The sequence below is a fragment of the Amphibalanus amphitrite genome, unplaced genomic scaffold (assembly GCF_019059575.1).
Source record: "Amphibalanus amphitrite isolate SeventyFive unplaced genomic scaffold, NRLGWU_Aamphi_draft 000092F_arrow, whole genome shotgun sequence".
Taxonomy (NCBI): Eukaryota; Metazoa; Arthropoda; class Thecostraca; order Balanomorpha; family Balanidae; genus Amphibalanus; species Amphibalanus amphitrite.
In genome coordinates, this window is record NW_024881588.1 from 229,790 (window position 1) to 253,401 (window position 23,612).

General features: G+C 48.5%; 2 protein-coding genes across 3 annotated transcripts; both read right to left on the minus strand.

Annotated features, from left to right (window-relative positions):
- Positions 1 to 10,335: 10,335 nt before the first annotated feature.
- Positions 10,336 to 12,908, minus strand: LOC122380140 (PAT complex subunit Asterix-like). 2 transcript variants are annotated; one of them, XM_043362990.1, is made up of 2 exons: positions 12,819 to 12,908; positions 10,336 to 11,347 (listed from the first exon to the last, which is right to left on the minus strand). In XM_043362990.1, the coding sequence occupies exon 2, from the start codon at positions 11,338 to 11,340 to the stop codon at positions 10,993 to 10,995; it is 348 nt and encodes a 115-aa protein (XP_043218925.1). In that variant the 5' UTR covers positions 11,341 to 11,347; positions 12,819 to 12,908; the 3' UTR covers positions 10,336 to 10,992. The 2 variants fall into 2 exon arrangements, with proteins under 2 accessions (XP_043218925.1, XP_043218926.1); XM_043362991.1 differs by having other exon boundaries at positions 12,680 to 12,831.
- Positions 12,909 to 13,487: 579 nt separating this feature from the next.
- LOC122380141 (THO complex subunit 1-like) lies at positions 13,488 to 23,157 on the minus strand. Its single transcript, XM_043362992.1, has 14 exons — positions 23,138 to 23,157; positions 22,462 to 22,516; positions 21,329 to 21,414; positions 20,805 to 21,109; positions 20,400 to 20,640; positions 20,102 to 20,207; positions 19,780 to 19,851; positions 17,041 to 17,192; positions 16,618 to 16,747; positions 16,143 to 16,333; positions 15,723 to 15,872; positions 15,261 to 15,408; positions 14,723 to 14,962; positions 13,488 to 14,448 (listed from the first exon to the last, which is right to left on the minus strand). Exons 2-14 carry the CDS (start codon positions 22,495 to 22,497, stop codon positions 14,245 to 14,247), a joined length of 2,061 nt encoding a protein of 686 aa, XP_043218927.1. The 5' UTR covers positions 22,498 to 22,516; positions 23,138 to 23,157; the 3' UTR covers positions 13,488 to 14,244.
- Between the last annotated feature and the right edge of the window lie 455 nt (positions 23,158 to 23,612).

Consider the following 23,612-nt stretch of genomic DNA (forward strand, 5'->3'; position numbering starts at 1 on the left):
GGCTCGCGCCGGGCGACATAACAGCTGACCGATAATGGAGACGCTCTCCGTGCGACGGTACGCGAGAGGGCGCTGTGCGCAACCACAGTCAGAGGTGACGTCATAGGTGACGTTATACATTCAATGGCATCATACGTCATATAATGATGACGTCATACGACAAAGCCCCAACAGGGTGAGCAATGCAGGAAGGTAATGGCATGATAGCGCGCCTAATTTAATTTGTAAATGTGATCTGTGGTCCTTTTCAAATGTTCGTCATTGTTCCTTACCGACAGGTAACTGACGTCCTATACGGTTTGTTGGATTCACGGATAAATACTTTTATTACCTACAGTTGTCTGTCACATGGATATTTGCGCTAACACATCGAACGGGCTTTCTTTCGTTGTTACACATTTAAAAATAAAAGGCATCACCTTATTCAGTTAAAATTGGGACGGTTATAATTCAGAAAGCCAAACTATTTATCCTTCTATTTTTAAGAGTCGAGACAAAGACGCCTAATTTAATTTGTAAATGTGTTAAAATTGTTTAAGTGACGGCACCAAAAACGTCTATGATTTGTCTGGCAATATATTCAAGCGCCTCGCACCCCAACCGTTCAAGTTTGCTTTGCTTGGATGTAACATAATACCTTGTTATGAAAACCCTGAGGCCTGGTATTTCTCTTTGGTAGGTAACACCGCTTCTTCTCTGTGGTAGGTAACACCGCTTCCAAAACAAACGTAATACACAATATTTACAGGTTAGTTGCCACAAGCAGATGATTAAGTTGCCAGAAAGTAGAATGTGCGCACGTAAGGGCTTAAATCGAAAACGTGGAAATATTCCCTTCAAATAAATGATCATACTGTATTTTTGTTTGTACCCATCCCACGATTTACGAAATTTGTGCGTGACACCTACCAAAGAATCGCTAATAAGCGTCCTGTAACAACCGAAAACCACAGATAACAGTAGTACTACTGTAATCTGTGCAAAAACTAAAGCAGGGCACAGAATGAGAGTACTGATTGCGCAGCTGAGGGATGGTCAAAATAGCGAGTTATAATGTAAAACAAATATATTAGGGTGTTGACTTGGCATCTGTGTGAACCACTCACTTCGGCCAGGAACCGCTTCGAGCTGGATTGTGCTAGTTCCCCGACACGGTCTGACGAGGGACGCCTCACTTGTGGTGTACGAGCTGATGCTGACCGGCACCTGGACTACTTGGTTTTACTCTCACATTTTAAAGTGCGCTCCATCAAGTCCAGATTCATACAGTACGATATCATGTTTTTATTCCACATTCATCGTGGGAAGCTGGACAATGATGTGTTAGTCGGTGCGTTCGGTCTTGCCGTACCGGCACGGAGGACGAGGAGCACGGTTCTGTGGAACACACCGCGCGCGCGAGTGAACACTGTGCAACGATGTTTGTTTGTCAGGATCCCAGCTGCATGCAACTCATTCTTGCTCCATGACCCGACCACCGACTTCTTTACTGGTAGTTCATACTCATTTAAAACACGCGCTATCGGCTTCACAATTACGCAAGGCACTTTCATGTGATCTTTTACATCATACTCACGTGCTTTACTTTTATCGATCTTGTATGTAGGTACCGTCTATGAGACTTCTTACCTATTAGTCATAGTGTGACCTCTTACTCCTTAGTCATAGGTAGTTCTTTCTCATGAACCGATTTTATGTCTACTGTTCCTGTGATTTTATCTTGTACTCAATAACTATATACTCCTGCCGATTATAAATTTACCGTATTTATCACATTTTCTTACGTTTATTCTTATGTAGGTACTGTCATCTTGTGTATTGCTTGTGTGTAACTGACTTCGTCAGTAAAAGGGCGATGGGCCTGTTGGCGATCTAATAAATACAGAATACAGAATACTTGTATGCTAAATGACAAGTGTGTATGTAGTGGAGTGCGGATGGGATTTTCTAGGCTCAGTTCCGTCAAATAATAAGTAAAATGAATACCTGTAATGGATAAAACATACTTGTGTCTCAGCTTAACGACAGCAGCTGTACCGCCCGGCCAACATCGCCAGACGAGTGACGTCATCACAGGCAAACCGTGTGAGTGGTCAGCCCGATATAAACAGTGGGAGAGAGGACAGCTGGCTGTCGCTGCAGGGTCGCCGAGCGGCCAGAATGACAGCAAACAGACCCGAGTCGAGGTGCACGCTCGTCCAAAAAGTCTCATCCTGTGTGGTAAAGGATAACGAAAAAAAACTCGCGGAGCAAAAAAAAAAAGATCAAGATCAGCGGCGGATTCCTACGCGTCTTTAACACATATCTAAACAGATTACTATAGAGTTAGTATTAGTCCTAGAGGAATGTCTAGTGTAACCTTTAGCAGAGCTCAAAAACAAATGTGTAGTTCGAACAATTTCTTCAGTAGCCTGATTGATATCTCTCACAGTCAAGAAGGCCCGAACTGAAGCTTTCAGCTAAAACAAACGCTAAAACAAATGTAAAAATAAGCAGCTTATTACTTATCGAATATCTGCCAGAGCATTTTAAGCGTATCATCTAGCAATGACGAATAACGTTTTAGCTTATCGCCGAATCCCCGAGCGCGCGGCCATACGCAAGCCAAGAGTAAGGGCTTTGCGGCGCAGGCTAACTTCAGGCGCTAACTTTAGTGCCATCTAGCGGCGGCAATATAATTCAATACAACAGGAGCACTACTTTACCAAATTCACAGGCTAAAATACTCGCTAAACGCAAAAAAATCAGCGCTGTATATTTTGATTGCCTTTTTACTTTTCGGATATCCATTTCACATAAATCTTATCGACATAAAAATGTCAACCACGCAGCCTAAAATATGTTACAGCGTAGGATATACCTACCTTCCAATCGTCACATTCCAAACTGTTTTCCTAATTTAAGCTTTTGTTACGGAATCTACCAAGTAAACGGTTCATTCAACAGGTCATTCTCGTTGTCAGGGCCATTCCAGATACATGTTCCCCATGTATAATCCGATGCCACGGTCGGCCGACCAACGTTCTGACTACCGATCCGTTCCGCCGCCGTCGGCAGAGGTGCAGACGCTTCATCAATCCATTCGCCGCTATACACAAATACCCTGCAGGCTCGCCCTCTTACCAGCAATCAGTCACAATCGGTCACCGTGGCCGTTGGCGGTGACCGCCGCCCCCGCCCCCGCCCCCGCCCCGGAGGAGAGAGAAGGTCAGAGCATCCCGCACGGCTGCCAGAAACGAGCGGCGGAAGTGCCAATGTAAATGGCTAATTCACATACCGTGTAGCTTTGCGGTGCAAAACGCCGCGATTAAAAGTGCAGAAAAGTTTCAAGTTCCTCGATCACGAAGCAGTCATCACAAGTAAAAGCTGCCGCACTGTAACGTGCAAACTTTTGAAGACTGGACTATAGATCTTTGAAGACCGCTGAAGCCCTTCAAGCCCTTTGTCCACCAATAAATACTTTCATCAGCCGAAATCAAATCAGATCACACGCTGAACTGGAATTAAAAGTATTGATGTTCTGACTTATGACCTAAGATATACTCACTAGTGATGTCAATTACAAAAAAAAATCGGAATACCGATACCAAAGCAAATGCCAGCCAAGACCGTTAGGAAATACCGAAACCGAACCAACTTGCAAACATGAGGGAAATACCAACGTTTTACCAATTTCTCAGCCTTTTATACAAAAGTGAGGGCTTATAATACCAACAAAATACGAAACATATTCGGATTGAAATACCAAATATCAAATCGGTATCGGTTTGGTATCGGTATACCAAAAAGATGGTATCCGATTCACATCTCTAATACTCACATTTAAAGCATTAATGTTATTGGAAAATGTGCGAACAGAAAACTGAAAAGAATATTGATCCCTGCCGTCTCAACAAAAGTTGTTACCGCGTAAAAGTAACTCCACGAAGAATTGATTGACCCCTTCCCAAAACGATCATGTTGAGCGCAGCGCTAGTCTGAGTCCCATCATCGCATGACAGTCAATGTCCCGCCGAGAGTTACGATGCACATTTCCCCAGTTTATGTGAGGTCAACTAGGGTCAACAACCGACAGCGCCTGGTTTCGGCGACATACTGACCATCGGTGATTTCACCGAGGGTGCTGTTGTCTTGACCTTTGACGTGCATTCTTCAATTAGTTTGCATTGACGATATGAGCCGTCAAACATTGAGTTTGAGGCGTCAAAAGCGAAGTCGCGTCTACCATGAGCTATATATGCGTCTCTTATTTCCAACATGCTCTGGAGGGTGTTTTGCATGCAGAGCAGTTGTGCGTGCCAATGCACCAAACGACGGACGTCATCAAAAATTTATCTCAGTACCGGAGACATATGAGTCACCACTCGCCAGTCACATGCTCATCAGTCATTGCACCATCACTCATATAAACAAACTCGCCGTCGATTTTGGAGCTCTTCGAATCAGTGGACCACCCAGGCATTGTCATTAGACCTCACGGGCGACGTAAGGTCTAATAGCTCCAGCTAATTGACTGTTGAAACGGTGCCAATTTTGTCAGCAGTATTTGCTTTTTCGGCAAATGAGAAGGCCGTCCAATGAAAAATGGTCCGCCCCTTTGTCTCCAACTTCGCCTTGGAATTTCTAATTCTCACGGGATGATGGTTAACGAAATGCAAAAGGTATCTTTATGAAAAATAGATTAAAAGTAAAATTAGCAAACTGACAAAGACGGCAGCAAAAAAAAAAAAAACATTGTTAGAATGACCATCGCTCTCCTCCCCTCCCCACCAAAAAAAAAAAACGTTCCAAAAACTGAACCAACCTGACGTCCACAAGTAACATGTCCCACAGTCTGCACCACCAATAAACAATACCCAGCCGCAATCGGCCAATAACATCCCGCTTGATTCGTCTGCTGGGATGCCGAAGCCGGAAACACGTCCTGTCTGATAGCATTGAATACGGACATCCTATCTTCATCCACAGGACTCCTGCATTCATGAGACAGGCAGCTCAGTCAGATCTACTGGGAGCCGTCTGCAGTAAGCAGTTCCTGTCCAGACCAGCACCCTATCCAGACGGATACGGTGTCGGTAAATAAACGGTGTGCCCGAGCGCTGGAGTTGCGCTGCTGCTCGCTGTAAAATGCAGCCAGTGTTACACTGCATGTAATGTATAGGTGCTACCGCCGGGAGCTACTGTTATTTCGGTGTAATGGCATACAAGTTGGTAACTGATGCTTGACTCGACACACGCTCTACTGCACACAAGCCGTGCAAATTCACCAGCATGTTTGTAACCACGTCGAAAGCCATCTCTGGCGTCAGAGTGCTTCTAAAGCGTGGTGCAAAGTGTAGTCACCTGAGCTTTTGATTGTGACACTGAAAGGTTTTACGAGGTAAGGAACTATCGAACTTGAGAGAAATGCGTGTAGTTGCTGCAAAAATACAACGCTTTCACTTGTCTGGGTGTTTAACAATGGACCGCACTCAATGTAGCACCCACGTATGTAGGCACTAGGCACGTCTGCAGGTTCATGTGCAGCCTTAGCAGCGGGGTTCGTGCCGTCTCAAACGCACACTATAGTGCTTCGCCATCATACAGGACTGCAGGCATGCACTGAGGTGTGTGCAGTCGCCAGTCATGGTGTGTGCCGTGTGGTATGTGCGGCATATATGCCACGCAATGCTACAGCATTGCATTTCACGGCGCATTTCAGCCAGTTGTCGAACAGATGCCACTAACATACGATATAAATGACACGACATTGTAAGTTTTCCATTTCAAAACAAACTTACCTACGTTCAGTCAAAACGTAGACCATTGTTTACTCGCGCCGCTAGTTATTGGGTTAGTTTGTTTCAGAAATGTGCCCTTTGATGAAATAATGCGCTGACGTGTTTAGATTACAAGGTTCCAATTCTATCGTTTCATAAGTCATTGAAGACTTATGGTGAAGACGGATTAACTGTGCATCATCAGACTAAATAAATAAAAATACAAGAAAGAATAGCATTTCACTTATTATAATGAAATATTATGTGTAGAGAAATAAAGAGCTCAATTTCCCATAAATCATCATATGTAGATCCAGGATCCCGATTCTTCTCCAATCACATGAGAGCCCTCCTTCATGAATCGACTAACATAAATCACCGCCGGGCTAGCTCCGATCTAAGGAGGGCTCCACCGACGACGGGCCCACACTGACGACGACGCACATATTTCCAGACGAGATCGGGATCCGACGATACCGTTGCCAGGGTTACCTGTCGCTGTTCTCTCAGTAACCTGATGGCACAGTTCAAAGGCTTCTCGCTGACGCCGCATTCAGCTTAGAAGCACACGGGCAGGTAAAGGGCACACTGCACTTCACATTGCAGGAGAGGCGGATCGAAGGACTTGGTCATCTCAGGGCTGCGGACGATGGTGATGCTCTCTTGGCAGGAGCAGATTCCACAGCCTGGTTCCGTTTTGCGAGTAAGAAGAACGGTGCCGCATCAGTTAGTTAGATAATCAGTTAGTTAGATTTATTGCGCAAATCAAACATACTCCGGACGATCTTCGATCAGAAGCCAGCGCTGACATATGCGCCGCAGCTGCGTGATTTATCGATAGAGCTCGTAAACTAGCTTTACAGAGGAAAGCTGGCGGGCACTATCGATTATTCAGTCGGTGCATTGAGATGTGGCTGTTAGCAGAAGTAGCAGTTGAAGACACGTAAAATACACGGGCCAGTCTTGCACTGATCATTCTCTGGCCTCCATACCCTAGTGCACGACTTAAAAGATTTGTGAGTGTGACAATTTGTATTGATGCGGATGAAGGAATGTGTATAAGAAAATAAATAAATCGTGAGGTGAAAAGGTCCACAATAACACGATGTCAACAGTTCGGCCTCGTCTTCCACAGGCTGAGGAGCAATGCAAAACATAAAACAAATTTACACCTCCATTGCCTGTCGGTGTCTCGGGCCGTGTCGGCGGCTGCCTGGTACGGCGACCGCAGCAGTGTTGGGCCAGCGGCGGTCGCACGGCTTCCCCCTCCCCTCCCCTGCCCTCTCCAGCGGTCGGGATATGACGTCATGCCGTCACCGCCCCCGGCTGGAACCGCCCGTCAGCTGATCGTGCAGAGCCGGCCAACCGCGGCGGTCGACAGCGGTGACTGACACGAGCCCGCTGGCACGTGCGCTCTGCGTGTGTGAACATGTAGAAGACGTTCAAAACAAACACGGCCTGTGTGCTGGAGAATGCGCAGCTGAGTCGGCCAGTGGCCTAAAAATATACACAGGGCGCTGATAGTGAATTAGGTCGATGACGGAAACAACGAATGTGATGAAAACCGTCGGCAACCGTCTATGATTCACCGACGGTGAATATGACGGTGGATATGTCAGGCATCGTGACGGTAACGGCTGCGGTGATTGTGACGGTAAACATGTTGAGTGTTTGTGTCGGTGAATTTAACTGTGTTACTGTTGACTATGGCCTATGTTGACGAGTCGGCGACGGCGTATGAAGATAATGGAAACTGAAACGGCAGCGGTGACCTAATGGTAACGACGACATAATGTCAATGGTGACATGTACCATGGTAACGGTGTTGGGTCACTGACGGTCACTGTGACGGTCATTGTGTTGACTGTCGGACTGTCGGTGTCGGTGACTGACCGTGTTGACAGCCCATGTGGCACGTGACAGTGAAGATGTCGCTGACGGTAAACGAAAAAGGACCACAGAACCAAAGGTGATAATTATTGCAATTTTGACATCGACGTTTGACTGTCGATGACCGGATGGTTGTGACAGCAAATAGTGACAACAGTAATGGCAACTGTGACCGTGACTGTCACTGCGGCTGAAACTGTCACTGCTACGGAAACGGAAACGGTGACAGAGTCGGTGCGGTCACATGCCGGTGAATAAAGCCGCCCACCACCACAAACCGGCTGCGTGGGCGATCCTGCTCCCGAGCCCGGTATGCGGCAGTCGGTGACAGCATTCATGGAACGCTGGGCCGTCATTTCCCACCGTGCAGCCGGAGGGGGAGGGTGGGGGGTGGGGAGTACAGAGGGCGTGCACCTGAGCGGCGCCAGGAGTCGCCCGTCGCCGCCACCCCTCCCCACTCTGTCATTGAGCCGGCCGCAGGGCGCAGGCCGACGCCCTCCCCCCGCCCCTCCCCGTAATCAAACAGCCCATTTGCCCGTTCGTGCGGCCCCTGGTCGGACGATGCGAGGGAAGGCGGCAAGCAAACCCCACTGTGTCATGCGTCAGGCATCGATTAGCCCCGGCGACCTGGATTTGCCCCCGGGCGGCGGCCGCCGTCTTGGCTCCGGCTCGGGTCTAGCGAATGCAGGTGGACTCTATTCTCGGAGGTTGCCTGCCATCTGAGACCGAAACCGAGGCCTGTTGTGTGCTCTGCTCACGTTGCTTTTTCTCCCGGGCGGCTCAAAATGGCCAGTCTCAAATCTCCGACGCCAAATATCCGGCGAGTTGTGATGGCATCTAAAACCGTTAGGCGCTGCAGAAATGCCGGGATCAGGAGCGGGAGCGGGACAAGGCCAATTTATTTCATAAATAATTATTTTTCATATTATAAATGGCCGTAATTTTATAATGATTTTGTCGCCATGCACTGGTACTTCTGGAGTAGTCAGTGAATACTAGATAGGTACTGAATAAAATATCGGCAGTTATATTTTTTATTTTAGGAAATAAACATGACATAAGATAACTTACTGCAAATGGGACTGAAATGTCTTCCGTGGTCCGTTGGCGAGGCGCACATGTGATAACAATAACGCGAGATCCCCAAATTGAAGTAGCGTAGCAGCATCAACAACATGCATCCTGAAATCAGCCTAACATAACTGGAATCTTGAAGTAAAAAGTAGCCACACGCCACCGACACCCTGTTTTCCATTCCTAATCCGGCGCCTGTGTCAGTGTCAGTGTGGTCGGTCACAAAAGCCGGCGTCTCCAGTCCCCAGACAGCGCCGGCCGGCAGACCACAGTTCAAGGTCATTCCAGTTTACGGAACAACTCCGTGTGACACGACACTCACCGGCTGTGGTAACTCCCTCCTCAGACGCTCCTCTCACCCGGGATCAACCATTCGCTAGTTCAGTTCACCACCGGGATCTGCCACACAGCCACGCAGCACCGCGCAACCAACCACACCACGCGGCAGCCGGCAACTGCCCGGCGCGGGCCGGTCGGGCCGGCCGCGTCCCAGGCTCCCCCTCCCCTCCCCTCCAGTGAGCCCAGCCGGCCGGCGCGCCGTCGCGCTCCAGCCTCTACCGGTGGGAGGGGGGAGGGAGGCTGGCTCCTGCCCTGCGCGCGCCGACCGGTGGCAGCGATTGGTAGCTAACCCCGGGGGATACGATGCCGCGCGCGGCTGGACTAATCGGTCCAAGGGTCACGGGGATTGTCACATCGATTGAACGTGGGCGGATGGGATTGCTGTTTGTGCGTAAGCGATACGAAGATAAAAATAGGCGGCAGCATGGGTCATGACTCATGACACCGAGTACAGACGTGGGAAAGCTGGAAGCCAGTGTACTCTTATGAAGCTGAAATCGCCACAATCCCACAATCAACAATCACCACAATCACCACAAGTTGTGAGCCCGGAGCCGTATCGGCATTCCTCAGGGAAATCTAAATGTGAATATCTTACAGCTACAAATGTTCACATTAGAGAAGTTGCCCTTTCAGGGCTTTCCGCAGCTGTTCGCAGACCCGGTTGACATGTGATGCTATATATTATACCTATCCAGATGCCAGATCGTGGACGGGTGGGTCACTTGTCAAACAAACCTACTTGTCAAACACCGCACCGCCGCGTCGGTTGGAGGTGGCCCGATCCCGGCTTTTACCGGTTTGTAGCGGAGTTTGGATGCGGGTAGTCGGAACTCATTACTCAGACAAGAGAGTTCGTAGTGTTCGTTCTACTAACAAGCCCCATCTGCTGGTGAACGGCACGCCCGAACCCCGCAGAGCGTGGCGCCGCATACCGTCCACAGACGAAGCACGGACCACGGGTCACGGGCCGTGGGCTATCTCCGATTGGAGTACCGGCCCCGCGGCGGTACGACCGATACCGTCTATCCAGGGCTCTGAGAGAACGGCCAGCAATCGGACAGTGCCCGCCGTATCGGCATGGAAGCTTCGAGCGCAAACGAGGAGCCACCTAGTGTGAGACGGCACTCGTCGTTTGCAGTTCTCTGGCTTCAGTCCACAGCTTAGGATCACTACGACACAAATTAATCATTATAATGATTAGTCAACCATTCGTAAAGGCATCTCGAAAACTCGAGAAAAAAGTACTCAAGTCGTCACACGACAATAAAAATAAAGTGTTGAGGATATTTATTTCACCATGTATGGATAAATCGTTCAATGCAATGCTTGGGAATATCGCAAGGCAAACATGCAAACACATAAAAAAAACGTAAAACAATTATGACAGCTGACGTTTCTCTATTCGGTAAACACTGAACAATAAACATGCCACAATCATGAAATCATATCTAGTGCAAATTTTATCTCCGATAACAACTAGCCACATATGACAAATAAACACGTTAACAATATATAATCGCCATTAAAATCGTTTCCAGGGTGCATTCAGCTGAAGTCATGGAAGAACACTACGACACTCGCTAGATATTTGATAGGCGGGTTCTAGTCCAATGTTCAACGTCGACAATAACTGGTAAAGAAATTGAGGTGGAGACTTGTCTGGTCTGGTCGACTGGTCTAGGGTCGAACGTAAATGAGTCATTCGTTCAGCATCTGCAAACGACACTGACATTTTCAAACAAGATCGGATCGTTACGGCAGAGAGACGAGAACAATCGGATGACGATTTTCATGCACGCATCCACTCAAAACGGAGTCCCACTCCCCAGTCCCCACTCTCATGTCACCGCACGAAACGCACGCGCCAGTCACCGTCCCCAAACCCCGCCGTCCGGGGAAGCTTCCGGACGACAGGGCAGACACGTCCTCACGAGAGCATCTCCCAGGGCAGCTTCATCGGCTCCGGATTCTGCAGGTACGACATCACCACCGCAGAGATGGAGAGCATGAAGCTGCTCAGGATCTGCTTGGTGTCGTCGTTGATGCGCGAGTTGGCGAAGCTGACACAGGAGCACATGATGGCCACCCAGGCGCACCACTTGACGCGCATCATGAGGCCGACCATGCTGAAGATCATGCCTAGGACGTTCATGTAGTCGGCGGTGGGGTCCTCGCCGGGCACCGGGGCGCTCGAGTTGGGGTTCACCGCCAGTGGCGACTTGTAGCGCGTCACGCGCGCCGGACGCCGCGGATCGGAGGAGTTGACGGTGCTCATTCTGCAGCTGAGTGGAGAGACAGTGGGTTATGCTTCACATATTGGCATGGGAGAATGTGGAATGCATTCTAAAATCATGAACCTGTAACATATCTCTCCTAAGTAGGTATGTAGTACATAACAATGTTAGCCAAAACAAAAGCCAAGGGGAAGGAGGTGATTTTGAAGTTAAACCAGCTTCAAAGCAGGACCAACTTCTACAGCATTGTGTGCATACAAATAAATTGATATGGAAAGTTAAAATGTTTCTGACTAGCAAACACTTAAAAGGAAAAGGGCCACCTTTAACATGGGGATTGAAACTGAGATAGCCATCTTGTAGCCCGTGTCCGAAAACCTATCTGTCTACCTCCTTACGGCCGATTTCGGCCTCCATTCGTAGTTATCGGCAATTTTAAAAGAAAATACGCCAGGAATGCGTCCTTATCCCAGGAATGCGTTCTTATCCGACAATACAGCCACCCGCGGCGAGGCTTTGGTTTTTTACCAATCAGCTCCAACCAGCTCAGCTTTAACCAATCAGCTTATCTGACACAATCCGACGAGTCTGTCTTCTGAACGCTGATTGGCTTGAGTGTGACGTCATCGCTATGCCATCATACAGTAGGTGCCGTAGAGAGTATCAACATAGTACCAATATGTTAAATAGTTTTAAATACTTTTTCGCGAATTGTGCACTTCTGGCACCAGTTTTAAAAAGAAAATGAAAAATAATTATGTCAAAATGAAAAACAACGATATCTTCATATTTCACGAAGGTGGCCCTTTTCCTTTAATGCTGACTGCTTTTACCTATCCCAAACATTATTTGAAATGTTCCATCATCTGGCACACTACCTGTGGCTGTTTATTCTGTCTATCTATGTATTACTGTTGACAATCTCTTAGCTCATCAACTGATTTCTGTTCATAAACAGATTATGAAATTTTACTTTTGCTACATTGATATGCAGGTAGGTATGTAAAAGTAATTTTAAATTTAAAACAACTTAATTATGTTACTTGACAACTTCAGGTTATGGCTGTTCATTATTCAGCAATAAATAAATCAAAATTACCCTAAGTGCAAGACAATATGGTGGGGAACAAATTATGGAGGGCTGAAGGCAAAATCGGGTAGGTAAAACAAAACTACAGGCGGTTGCCGTTTATCCAGCCCACGATTGGCTGCCATTAATTTGTTAAATAACCTCTGAGCTTTGTGCATTGAACCTAACATCAGTGATCAAATTCATCAATAAATAATGGAAATATTGATTTAATGTGAAAATATGCACAAAATTTACAACATAAGCATTACACCGGACTTCAGTTTGAGTTTAAAACTGACATTGCATACCTTTCCAAACACTTTTTGACAAGCCAAAGCAACACAAAAGCGCATCAATATCTTCTCTGGTCAATTAGGAAGGTGCATATGATTGTAAAAATTCAAAATAGTGAGAAAAAAAAAACAAATAAAATAAAAATATACGCACCTCGAACACCGCGTCCAGCAGATTTTCTGTGTATGCCACAAACGTATCAACTGCGCCTCTTCTGCTCACGAAATGATTTGGAAGCGGAAGTTCAGTTCGCTACCATATGAAGTGTTTTCTTTATACGTTCGCGAGAAAAAGTACCGGAATCCAGAATAAAGCTTTCCTGCTGTTGGGTTACGCTCGTTGGGTCTAATTAGACCATTTCAGAGATAAAGCAGGAAGGGCGCCAGGAATTAGGAGATATTGGTTTTGGTGGGCACCCTGGTGACCCGACGGGGCTGAGCCAATCTCAAGGACAAGTAACCAAGTCTCTTGACGATCACCGCTCCCGGCTACGGGCCCGCCCCTGAGGTGGGGCTACCCAGATGTAACAAAGTTGCCCGTCCATTCAAAGCGTGGATGAAGAGAAGGATTTGACTATCCTGAGGATGGAAACGACGGAACGGAGGACCACGCTTACGCCATCCATTTTCAAGGTCTACCATGTCTAAACCAAGTTCAAACGGTGTGAGCGTCGCTCTACCCCGTTTCTGAACGTAGCGTAGCACCATCGTTTTAAAGCTGTACCAAGTTCATTGTCGTGTCATATGGTCCTTGTCAGTCAATACGATACAGCAAACCATTTTCACATCCATAACGCACAAATACCACTCCCAAACTTTTCGATCACAGACAGGCCAACAAATGTATTTTTGTACATTGTGACGCACGGCTTGACAGAACCTTAAAACGACTCCCTGTTCATAGCTCGATGATTGTAGCGAGATCCAGCAAACATCGGGGCACAGCACAGGCCGGCACCTAAACGTGCCACAAAATTCGTGAGGCGTTTCGAAGCCGACGATTTCAGTCGGCTCCTAGCGTGGAGAGTGACAGTGAGATAGTGACAGTGAGAAGTGATGTGAGAGTCAATGTCAAAACTACGATGAACAAACAGGTTGGCCAGTCAGCGTGGCCAGGCCACCTCTCGAATCAGTCCACTGAGCGCAATTTATGATAACATCGGTAGTTCAGTCAACTCCCATTAGGTCTGCATCGCATTCTCCTTTCAGCCGTCCATTCAGTCCAATGCCGCCCAGCCGTCCAGAGTCCAAACCCTCAGTCCCATGACAGAACGAGGTGCGTATCTCACATTCAAGGCTCATGCTGACCGTGCTCGACCGGTGCCAGGCCGGATCATGGTCCGTGTGGCACAACTCAGTTTATTGATGGTTAGCCATCGCATGACGTACCGTATCGCTCCATAGGCTAGCAGCTACCGGCGTTAGCTAGTAGGCGACGGCGATAGCTAGTGGGCATCGGCGTCTGCCTGGCGGCTACCCAACATACAGCCGACAGCAGCTGGTGAATTTCACCACCTCTAGCTGAGTGGATATTTCCCTCCCCACCACTAATGTGTGTCATCCTCGGGTGAGTTCCTCGGCTAGCTCTCGGCCGGCGGTGGCTCCTCGTCTCCGCGCACCTCCGGGTCGAACAGGTGACGCACCCGGGTGTCCAGCTTGACGGCCTCCAGGGCGTACAGCAGCTCTTCCTGCGTGGCCTCCTCACGCTCGTTGTCCAGCCACTGGCGGAACATCATCGCTGCTCGCGCCTCCGGCGTGCTCTGCTCGCTGATAAAGTAGTCCACCTGGGGGAAGAAAGACGTGGTACTGGTCAACCTGATGGGGTTCGGCACGGTACAAAATCACGGGCAAGCCCTTTCGGGTGTCTTAAATTGATCGGTTACCCCTCATATCTCACCATGGCCTCCAGTTCCACGAACCAAGAAAATCAACGATATTTTCGTTCTTTCCGTATCCTCGACTCACCAATTCTTCACACTATTTATCCATCCATCTCCACTCTCCGTCCTCCACTTCCCACCCATCTCTCCACCTCCCCCGCCCACGGACGATACTTACCTCATCGGACTGGAAGCCCAGTTTGGAGGCCAGCCGCTCCCACTCCGCACCCAGACCGGCGGCGATCTTCTGAGTGAGCGCCTCGGTGACGGGGTGCACGCGGCGTGCGGCCGGCGCCTCCTCAGAGGCCTCCTCTGCGGCGCGGAGCTCCTCGGCCTCCGCTCCGCCCTCCGCTACGGCCTCCTCGGCCGCAGCAGCGGCCGGCTCACCGCCCGGGCCGCCGGCACTGCCGCTGAACTTCTGCACACGGGGAGAGGGGAGAGTCAGCGGATTAAAAACGAAGGAGACTCGGAGGGTCAGGGAAGACGGGCTCCTCTAGGGCAAGGCAGGGGTTTGTGGCGAGTTCCTCGCTACACTCACTATTCTAGCCGCCAGGACTTTACTTTCTATCTCAGGTTAGTCTATTTTTAGCAGCGGGCCTCTAAGTTAGAGCTCTATGTTGTTCATGAAGCAGCTTCCCTAGACCTGATACCAGTCGGCCCTGTCCCTAACAGCTCCCGATACCAGATACAACTCTGTCCCATCCCCGAGCACCCACCGGTATGTCGCTGGCCACCTTCTTCAGGATTGTGTCCAAGTAGTCGGGCAGCGAGTTGGGGATCTTCTGGGCCGCCGCAAAAAAGTGCGGCGAGCGGCGCGCCAGCAGACGCAGCGCGCGCCACCCGTAGTCGCCGTTGTTGATCACCCTGCAGATAACGAAGTGGGATGTCAGGAGGGATGTCGGAAGCCAAGCTGTGAGACGACATAGCCAACGATGAAAACAAGCATGTGTGTTCCAAGTATGCGCGCTTTTGTATATTTTCGCCCGGTGCATTTTGTATGAATGGCAACGAGTAGGGTATTTTGTACTACTCTGTCTTATGGTAACAATGCATTATCTCAATTTCCAAACATAAATATACCATCGTAACGTTTCCACGCTATTCTCACTGGCTTCTGAGCCCTCCCTCCTGTATTATTGTCATAACCGCTGCGCCTTATATTTCTCTCCCTCATTCACTTGTACTGTTCCTCCACGCAGCTGGCCGGGTCCATCTGGGTGATGGCCTCGTCAAAGAACGTGTCCAGCGCCGGCAGGAAGTCGCGCTTGGTCGACTTGCACGCCTCCATGTTGTCAGGGCAGACGTTCCAGAGACGGGTTAGCTCCGGGCTGTCAGGCGATGGAGACGGAAACCCGTCAGAATGGTACCAGTATGACATTTACCGAGGGCGTACGCCAAACAACAGACATCAACTAAAAACAACTTTTTTGAATAAGTAAAGAAATGCAAGCTTACGGAATGCCCGCCACCTTTAATGCTTTTCCTGAAGTATACAGACAACCAACAAGACAATCTTCAAAGCTTCTTAGACTCTTAGTCCACCAGCACCACGCCAATCCCAACCAAGTGCCTCTCCCTCCCCATTCTCCCGCACTCACTGTCCCATCAGGAATTTCTTCTTGGCCTCTGCGGTCCTCAGCACGTCGCCGACTTTCCGTTTCTGTCTGCGGCGGGGCGCGGGCCGGCCGGCAGCCCGGTCCGCCGCCGGTTCCGCCTTCTCCTCCGGCGCCACGGGAGGTTTGAACGCCGGACAGCCGTCGTTCTTCCACGTGTTCCAGCTCTCCTCACGCTGAAGGCGAGAGGGGGCAGAGGAGGGGTAAGGACATGACACTCGATAATCATGCCCGAATTCCCGCAATACCTAATTCACGCAGAATGAATATCCCAGGGCATTTAAGACTGACAATAGCCACTCAAAAGGCAACAGCAATGTTACGGCTGTCACTAACGTAGTATGAAGTATGAACATTATCATTCAAACTGGGAAACATAGTACATCTTCAAGGTCAATTAACGCTAAGGCAAAAAACCGTTTATCACTAGAGCCAGTGGTAAAATGAAGCGCATACATGCCTTGAGAATGGTGCGGATCGTTTCAGCAAACTGTTTGCCGTGTGGCGGCGTTTCCGCGATCAGGCTGTAGACAGTCTGTTGAGTCTCCTGCAGCCAGGTCTGCTGAGCCTCCGTCAGCACCTGACCCTCGCTGAAACACAGCCAGCCGACAGACTGGGTCAGTTGAGAGACAACGGACTGCTGAGCTTTGGAAAAACACATGATTGAATGTGCCGTGTGTTGGCTGGCAGAGTCTGGTGATGGAAAGCAGAACAATAGAAACAAGGACTATGAGTGTAATTAAATATAGCATTGCAAGTTGCAACGTACTCCGATCTTTTCGTCTTCCACCGTAACGCTGATAAGTATTACGAGCCGATCGTTTCCCGAAGCCTACAACCCCGTAGTGCCCCAAGCACCGTCCCCCACCACTCCTCGTCTCACCTTTTGAACTTGACCGGCGACGCGAGGTACTGGAACAGGATGAGGAACTGGACCAGCACGAAGCGGCGGAACATGGAGTCGCTGAGCTGCAGCTGCAGCAGCTTCTGGGACGTCAGGTACTTGGCAAAGTACTCCTGGGTGTCCGACTCCAGCTGCCGAGGGAGAACGGAGCAGGGTCAGCGAGATGGCTACATCGATAGCAATCTGCCGCTAATATACGCTAGAGGTTAATTATTGCTCATATTTCATCGTTACATAACAGAAACTGAAAGATGATTTTACTAGCTCTGCCGTCCAAAGCCAAAACACAGTATCCAAGGTTTTTCAAATTTTACAGGAGAACGATTTTAAACTTTGTTACTTTGAGGTGTGATTTCTATGTGAAGGAATCAACATTCCGTGATAGGAAAAATACCATTAGAATTGTCTGATCTTGCAGAATTGATACATTTATTCAAATTTCATAATAATCATTATCATTTTACTTAGCATTCGATATGGTGTTTTGGCCTGGTTTGTATGTAAATTTTGTGCCTTTTCGCGAAGCAAAAACACCGTATCGCGTTTTATGCCCCAATACGGTGTTTTGGCTTGGATGACCTCCAAGTTACGGTTAAGCTGAAGCATGCAGTTTACATGATGAAATGATCCATCGACAATTGCCAGCATTCAGAATCATCGATGCTGCATCATGTATAGGAAATAGGCGGGTCTATATGGAGTTCACGACAAAACTCACGAATTATTAGGGGAATGTTTTAGGGTCTAAGGCATTTCAGCAATACCTGCCAGACTGTCGTGTGGGCGAAGTGGCTCAGATGGAGGCTGCTGTGAGTGCAGCAAACAGGCGGTCCACCTCACTTCAGGCAAGGAAGCCAGTGGCGAATATCGAAGAGAGGCCGATCGTGAGTGGCTTGACGACGGGGTGACGGTGTCAGTATGATGAAAGAGGTGATGATACATACGATTAGGTCTAGCCATGCTCCTTCGTCCCTGGGTTACGGGTCTTACTTCTCAACTGAACAGTGTGGCAATACCTGAGAACACCGGCAGCGTCAGAAAGGACTGTTATCATGTGGTGTCCGTTTGCATCGTCTGGGACGATGGGTGTAGCCGGACGTTGAACTGGTGGAGGTATCTGGACGTGGCTGTATCACTTTTTTTGCTTGAAACTTAGGACTTTCACACAGTCTACAAAGGGGAGAGCAGAATGTGTGATGCCGGAGAGTCGGAGACTGAAGGCAGGCGAGGGGGCGAATGTTTGTTGCATACATCGGGTTTTTCTACAAATTTGCTACAAGAAAAAGACGGCGCTAGAAATAATTAAATGAAGCAACGCAGGTTTTGCCATCTTCTAGTTATATGAAAGTCTGAGTTCCACGCATATTCAAGCGTTCACCGGCCGCCTTCACATGCTCCGAAAACAACTGATTTCTGATTCAGTTTTGGGTTAACTTACCTGGCACGGCTACGACATCGGCGTCCATGCCGGTGTTTTCAGGTTAGATCGACTTTAGCGTCAGTCTGGATTGTGAGGTGGTTCGATTGCACACTGAACACTGAACAGCATTCATCAGCGTCCACTTTTGGACTGTGTGAAAGACCCAAGTTGCAAGCAAAAAGTAAATACCAGATACCTCCACCAGTTCAACGTCCGGCTACATCCATCGTCCCAGACGATGCAAACGGACACCACATGATAACAGTCCTTTCTGACGCTGCCGGTGTTCTCAGGCATTGCCACACTGTTCAGTTGAATAGTAAGACCCGTAACCCAGGGACGAAGGAGCATGGCTAGACCTAATCGTATGTATCATCACCTCTTTCATCATACTGACACCGTCACCCCGTCGTCAAGCCACTCACTATCGGCCTCTCTTCGATATTCGCCACTGGCTTCCTTGCCTGAAGTGAGGTGGACCGCCCGCCTGAAGTGAGGTGGCTGCACTCAAAGCAGCCTCCATCTGAGCCACTTCGCCCACACGACAGTCTGGCAGGTATTGCTCTAACAGCTTACATCTTTAAATATTATTCCTCTAAAAATTATGTTGTTATCATTATTAGCCGTCAATTTTGTCATGAATTCCATATTGGGTAGCTTATTTCCTAAACACGTTGAATCATTCGTGCCAAAAGAGGGCATTTCAAGGTGATCGAGAGTTACCGACACCAACCGATGCCAAAATACCGCATATCAGTCAATACGGTGTTTTTGTCACTGGTTTTGTCGGAAACTTCGTTCGAAATCAAAGCCAGAAGACCGCATCGCACGTGAAACAGTGGCATGAGAGTGGCATAGGTTCAGCGTCCGCCAAGGCCAAAAGACCACATCGCTGTGATACGGTGTTTTGGCATGAGTTGACGACTTGAAACAACTGGGTAATTTCACAATCGCACTCCACACCGGCATTTTGGTGGAACCAAGTAGCTAAATCGTGGTTTATACACAAAAGCCATAATACCTTATCGGATATAATAAAAAATATATTTTCTATATAAAACTATAAATGGTACAGCTAAACGCAGCGTCAAAAATGGATTGTCCTGGTATCAAAAAACATATTTCGGAAAAAATGGCCCATACGGTGTTTTGGCTTTGGACGGCAGAGCTAGCATGAACATATTTTATAGGTACTAAACAGAATTCGATAAGGTCTTCACGTGGCTCTCCGTATATAACTGATTCGGCAATCGAACGCCCCATTCCCAGGGAAGGTGCTTAGATAGAATTACACGTACCTTACTCAGATGTGAGCTAGAAGATTCATCCAGCTTGAACCCCGTGAATGCCGCCAGCACGTCTGTAGTGTACTGCAAATGCACAAACACATATTTGGCATCAGACATGCAATGATATAAGCTTACACTGAACCAGCATTCAGAATCACTACTCGATCATAACCGTTTCGCGCTTTCACGACAACCGCACAACTCTTCCGTTTGAGTGAAAAACGATATACAATATTTTGAAAGAACCCTGCATGCTATAGATGGTGGTGTTGCGTATGACCAGTACGAACCGGCAACAATAATACTAATGAAACTAAGGGAGGCACCGTACCGAGTTGAATGCCTTCCAGGGGACCTTGGAGTAGCACTGGTTGGGGTTTCTGAAGAAGTCCTGCAGCGCCCAGAACTTGCGGTAGAGGTTGTAGTCCAGCGGCGGGCTGCAAAACACACGTGGAGCTGAACGGTTAAATTGAGAACACGAACAGAAAACTGCACAGACCGAGGAGAAAATGTTTGAACAAATAAGCAAAAATAACCCTTACCCGGCCATCCCACCACGGTTTCTCCAACTCCCTCTAAAATAGATCAGCCCTTCACCAACACCCTCCCACCTACTCCCCCTCTCTCACCCGGGCACATCTGGCGCGTCGGCCGTCGGCGCGGGCGCCGAGGGTTCCTCGCCGTCCTCGGTCATCTCGACCACATCCTCTCCGCCGTCTCCGTCACCGAACGCCGTCAGGTTGTCCAGGTTGAACTCACTGATGACGTTCAGGCCACTGCGCTCCGAGAGCGGGAAGAACTTGGCCAGGAAGAGCAGGATGCGGCCACAGAAGACAGTGTTCTGTGAGCGCGACAGGCGCCGCAACAGATCTGAAGGCAGGCGGCAGAGACACACCGTGAGGAGTCGCCAACGGTTCCTGGAGATCGCAGCTAATACATTCATGACAGCAGTGGACCCAGTATGGCTACGAATATAATGACTTGAAGTCAGACAGAGAACAACCAGTCACAGCAAGTACGTGAAATCCACTCACCATTGCACATCCGCAGCAGGTTATTCTTGCAGGCGTTGAAGAACATCTCCTCCTTCCAAGTGGCCACATTATCCTCCACGAAGGCGAACAGCGCCTGGGCGCCGTCCAGCGGCAGCGCGTCGAAGCTGTCCGAGAGCAGCACGATCGGGGTGGTGGGGGAGCAGCGGTCGGAGCGGGCCAGCCTCACCGACAGCTGCAGCACGGCGCGCAGCTGCCGCTCGGCCTGACCGGTCGGCGCCTCCTCGGCCACGGAGGCCACGCGCCGCCGCAGCGCGTGGTCCAGACAGGCGCGCTTGTCGCTCTCCCTGCGGGACAGAGAGGGTGTGAGGGGTGGAGGGAGGCGGGGTCAGTCGCAGCGCGTGGTCCAGACAGGCGCGCTTGTCACTCTCTCTGCGGAACAGAGAGGGTGTGAATGGTGGCCCACAAAAAAGGTTTACGACTTAGCGACAAATCACTGGCCAATGAAGAGTAGCTAAAAATAAAACAAAAAAGAATGGCAAACTAACGAAAGAAGAAAAACTCACCCTCCTTCTTTTCCTGAGAAGTCAGCTTCAAGCCGAAAGATCGTCTCCTCAATGTCTCCATCCTTTTCACAACCGGACAGGTCGGACTGCGAAAACAAGAGTACAACTCATTAGCAGAGAAACAATAAAAATACACAGCAGGCAGTGGAATTTAGAAATCAGACGAAACTAAATCCGATTAAGTTTTGAGCGTGAAAAAGCTGCACCGGTCGGCACTGGCAGACATGTGAGACCACCGCAAAAGAACTTCTCTAACGTCGTCTCCGCAGACTCCCCGACCATACATAAGGACGGCAGCGCTCCCTCTGGCGTGAATCCCGGTAGACGTAGGTATCGTCCACCGCGTGACTGCCGTGTGCCACAACAGTCTGCGATACCGATGTCAGCTGCTAGATCAGACAGCTGGTACAGGTCTGAATTCCGTGCTACAGCTGGAAAACCAGCTGCCGCCACCGCAAGCAGGGGGGGGGGGGGTCCACAGTCGCTGACATAGTTATACCGAATCTGACTCCGCGTTGGTCACTGGCCGGGCTCTTGCAAAATAATTCCACTGGATAAGAAGGTAGTTCTGACTTGCACAAGCCCTCCGTGAACAGCTGCCAGTGAGCTGACACTAAATGCAATGCAGCTGGTGTACGGTGTGCAATCAACAAAGCCCACTTTGGTGTCCTGCATGACTGCCAGATAGCTATTTGAGCCCTTCTGCTGTTGCCCAACATCATACAGCACTGTCTCTGTCAGTGTTGAGCCATTTCTTCATCTCCTGGTCTGTTGGGAGGAACAGTTGGTGGCAGACTGAGTGGCCACTGTAAGAACCTTCAGTAGCTATTTGACTTTGCAATGGTGGCAGTCAGAGAGGATGGACAAACAAAAGATGAAGCATATTCAAAGGACTGGTATAGTATCCAACAAGTTTCAACTATGAGGGCTGGTTATTACAGGTAGATACATAGTTGGTGGGTAGGATACTCTGTTTTTGGAGAAAAAAAAATATAATCAGTAGTCAACACACTACTGAAACAATGTTGATAACTTCCTGTGGCAGTTGAACAGGTTCCACAAGGACCATGCATCTTTTCACATGAGAAAAGCAAAATGATGGCACGTTCATAACTCCAAAGTTCAGTACTTACCAAAAAGTCTGTGAATGTATCATTGAAGCTAAACATGATAGACTTGCAAAAATATCTGAAAGGAAAAACAGGCTGTCAAACCATTAACATACAAATGCCAATTAACTTCACGATAAGGTTACAAGGCAGAGATGTCCTATTGTAACCAAAGGTTTATGTTCAATACCTTATCAAAAACGACATTTGTTAGAATTTTTTCCTTTTGAAAACAAGCCTTATTTCATGGAAATTTTGCAGCCAACTTAAGTATTTACTTAGTACTAACTTAATAAGTATAGTACTAACTTAAATAAGTACTCTTAGCCAGTTTGGCTTGGCCCATTTAGGGCAAAAACTGAGCTACCTGGAAGTCAGCTCTCCCATTTGGGAGTGGGGCTGTATTCATGCTGCCCAATACACCTTGCTGATCTGCCTGCCAAGCTTTTCAGACTGACTTACAGGCTACAGGCGGCAATCATATAGCAGGTGTCTCACATGCTACCACCAGTACCACCCATTTGTGAAAAGTAGCTACTCTCCAGTTCTTGAGATATTTACACAGATTTTTTGCTGTGGGTTGCACATTGGCAAGTTGTAGGTTTATAGCAGGTATGCGGAGCCGTGGAAATTTCAGACAGCCCATTAATATTAGTTTTGAGTTGAGATAGCCAAAATGGGGTCCCTGGCTTGCATTTACTGGTTTGAGCACTCACAACATTGAGAAATGCCTCAAATAGAAAATACTAGGGTGACCCGCGTGCTCCGCAACGCGAAAAGGGATATTTTCGATCGGCGGGTGTTCGGTTGTTCTTGTGTCGGTTGGGTTATCTATCCATTTCGGTCGATTGCTTTTTGACGGCTAAACGTTTTGGTTTGTGGAAAAAATATCCACCGCATCGAGGTGCCCGTGTCTGATAAGCATGCTTTCCACTTCAGAATCTGTCAAATGTGCTTTATAATTGAGGTGCGTAGTTTTAAGACAAATGAAAGGCGTAGATAATTTTCGCTAAAAATCGTTTTGCAGAGGTTTAAAACATTTATCTTTTAAAGAATACTGTTGCTTGTCATGCAAACGTGATGATTGGATCTTGGAGAGAATTGAATGCTCTTTCTAATGATAGCATTTTCAATTGTCAAGCGTATCAGGTTAAGCAGCAAATCCCGTGTATCTT

Excerpts from the sequence above, each read along its gene's own strand:
- LOC122380140 (XM_043362990.1), bottom strand. The coding sequence starts at position 11,340 with ATGAGCACCGTCAACTCCTCCGATCCGCGGCGTCCGGCGCGCGTGACG.
- LOC122380141 (XM_043362992.1), bottom strand. The coding sequence starts at position 22,497 with ATGTTTAGCTTCAATGATACATTCACAGACTTTTTG. Across the intron at positions 20,641-20,804 it reads CCTGCTGCGGATGTGCAATG|ATCTGTTGCGGCGCCTGTCG; the intron begins GTGAGTGGATTT and ends GCCTGCCTTCAG. Across the intron at positions 16,748-17,040 it reads TCGCCGGTCAAGTTCAAAAG|CGAGGGTCAGGTGCTGACGG; the intron begins GTGAGACGAGGA and ends GCTGTGTTTCAG.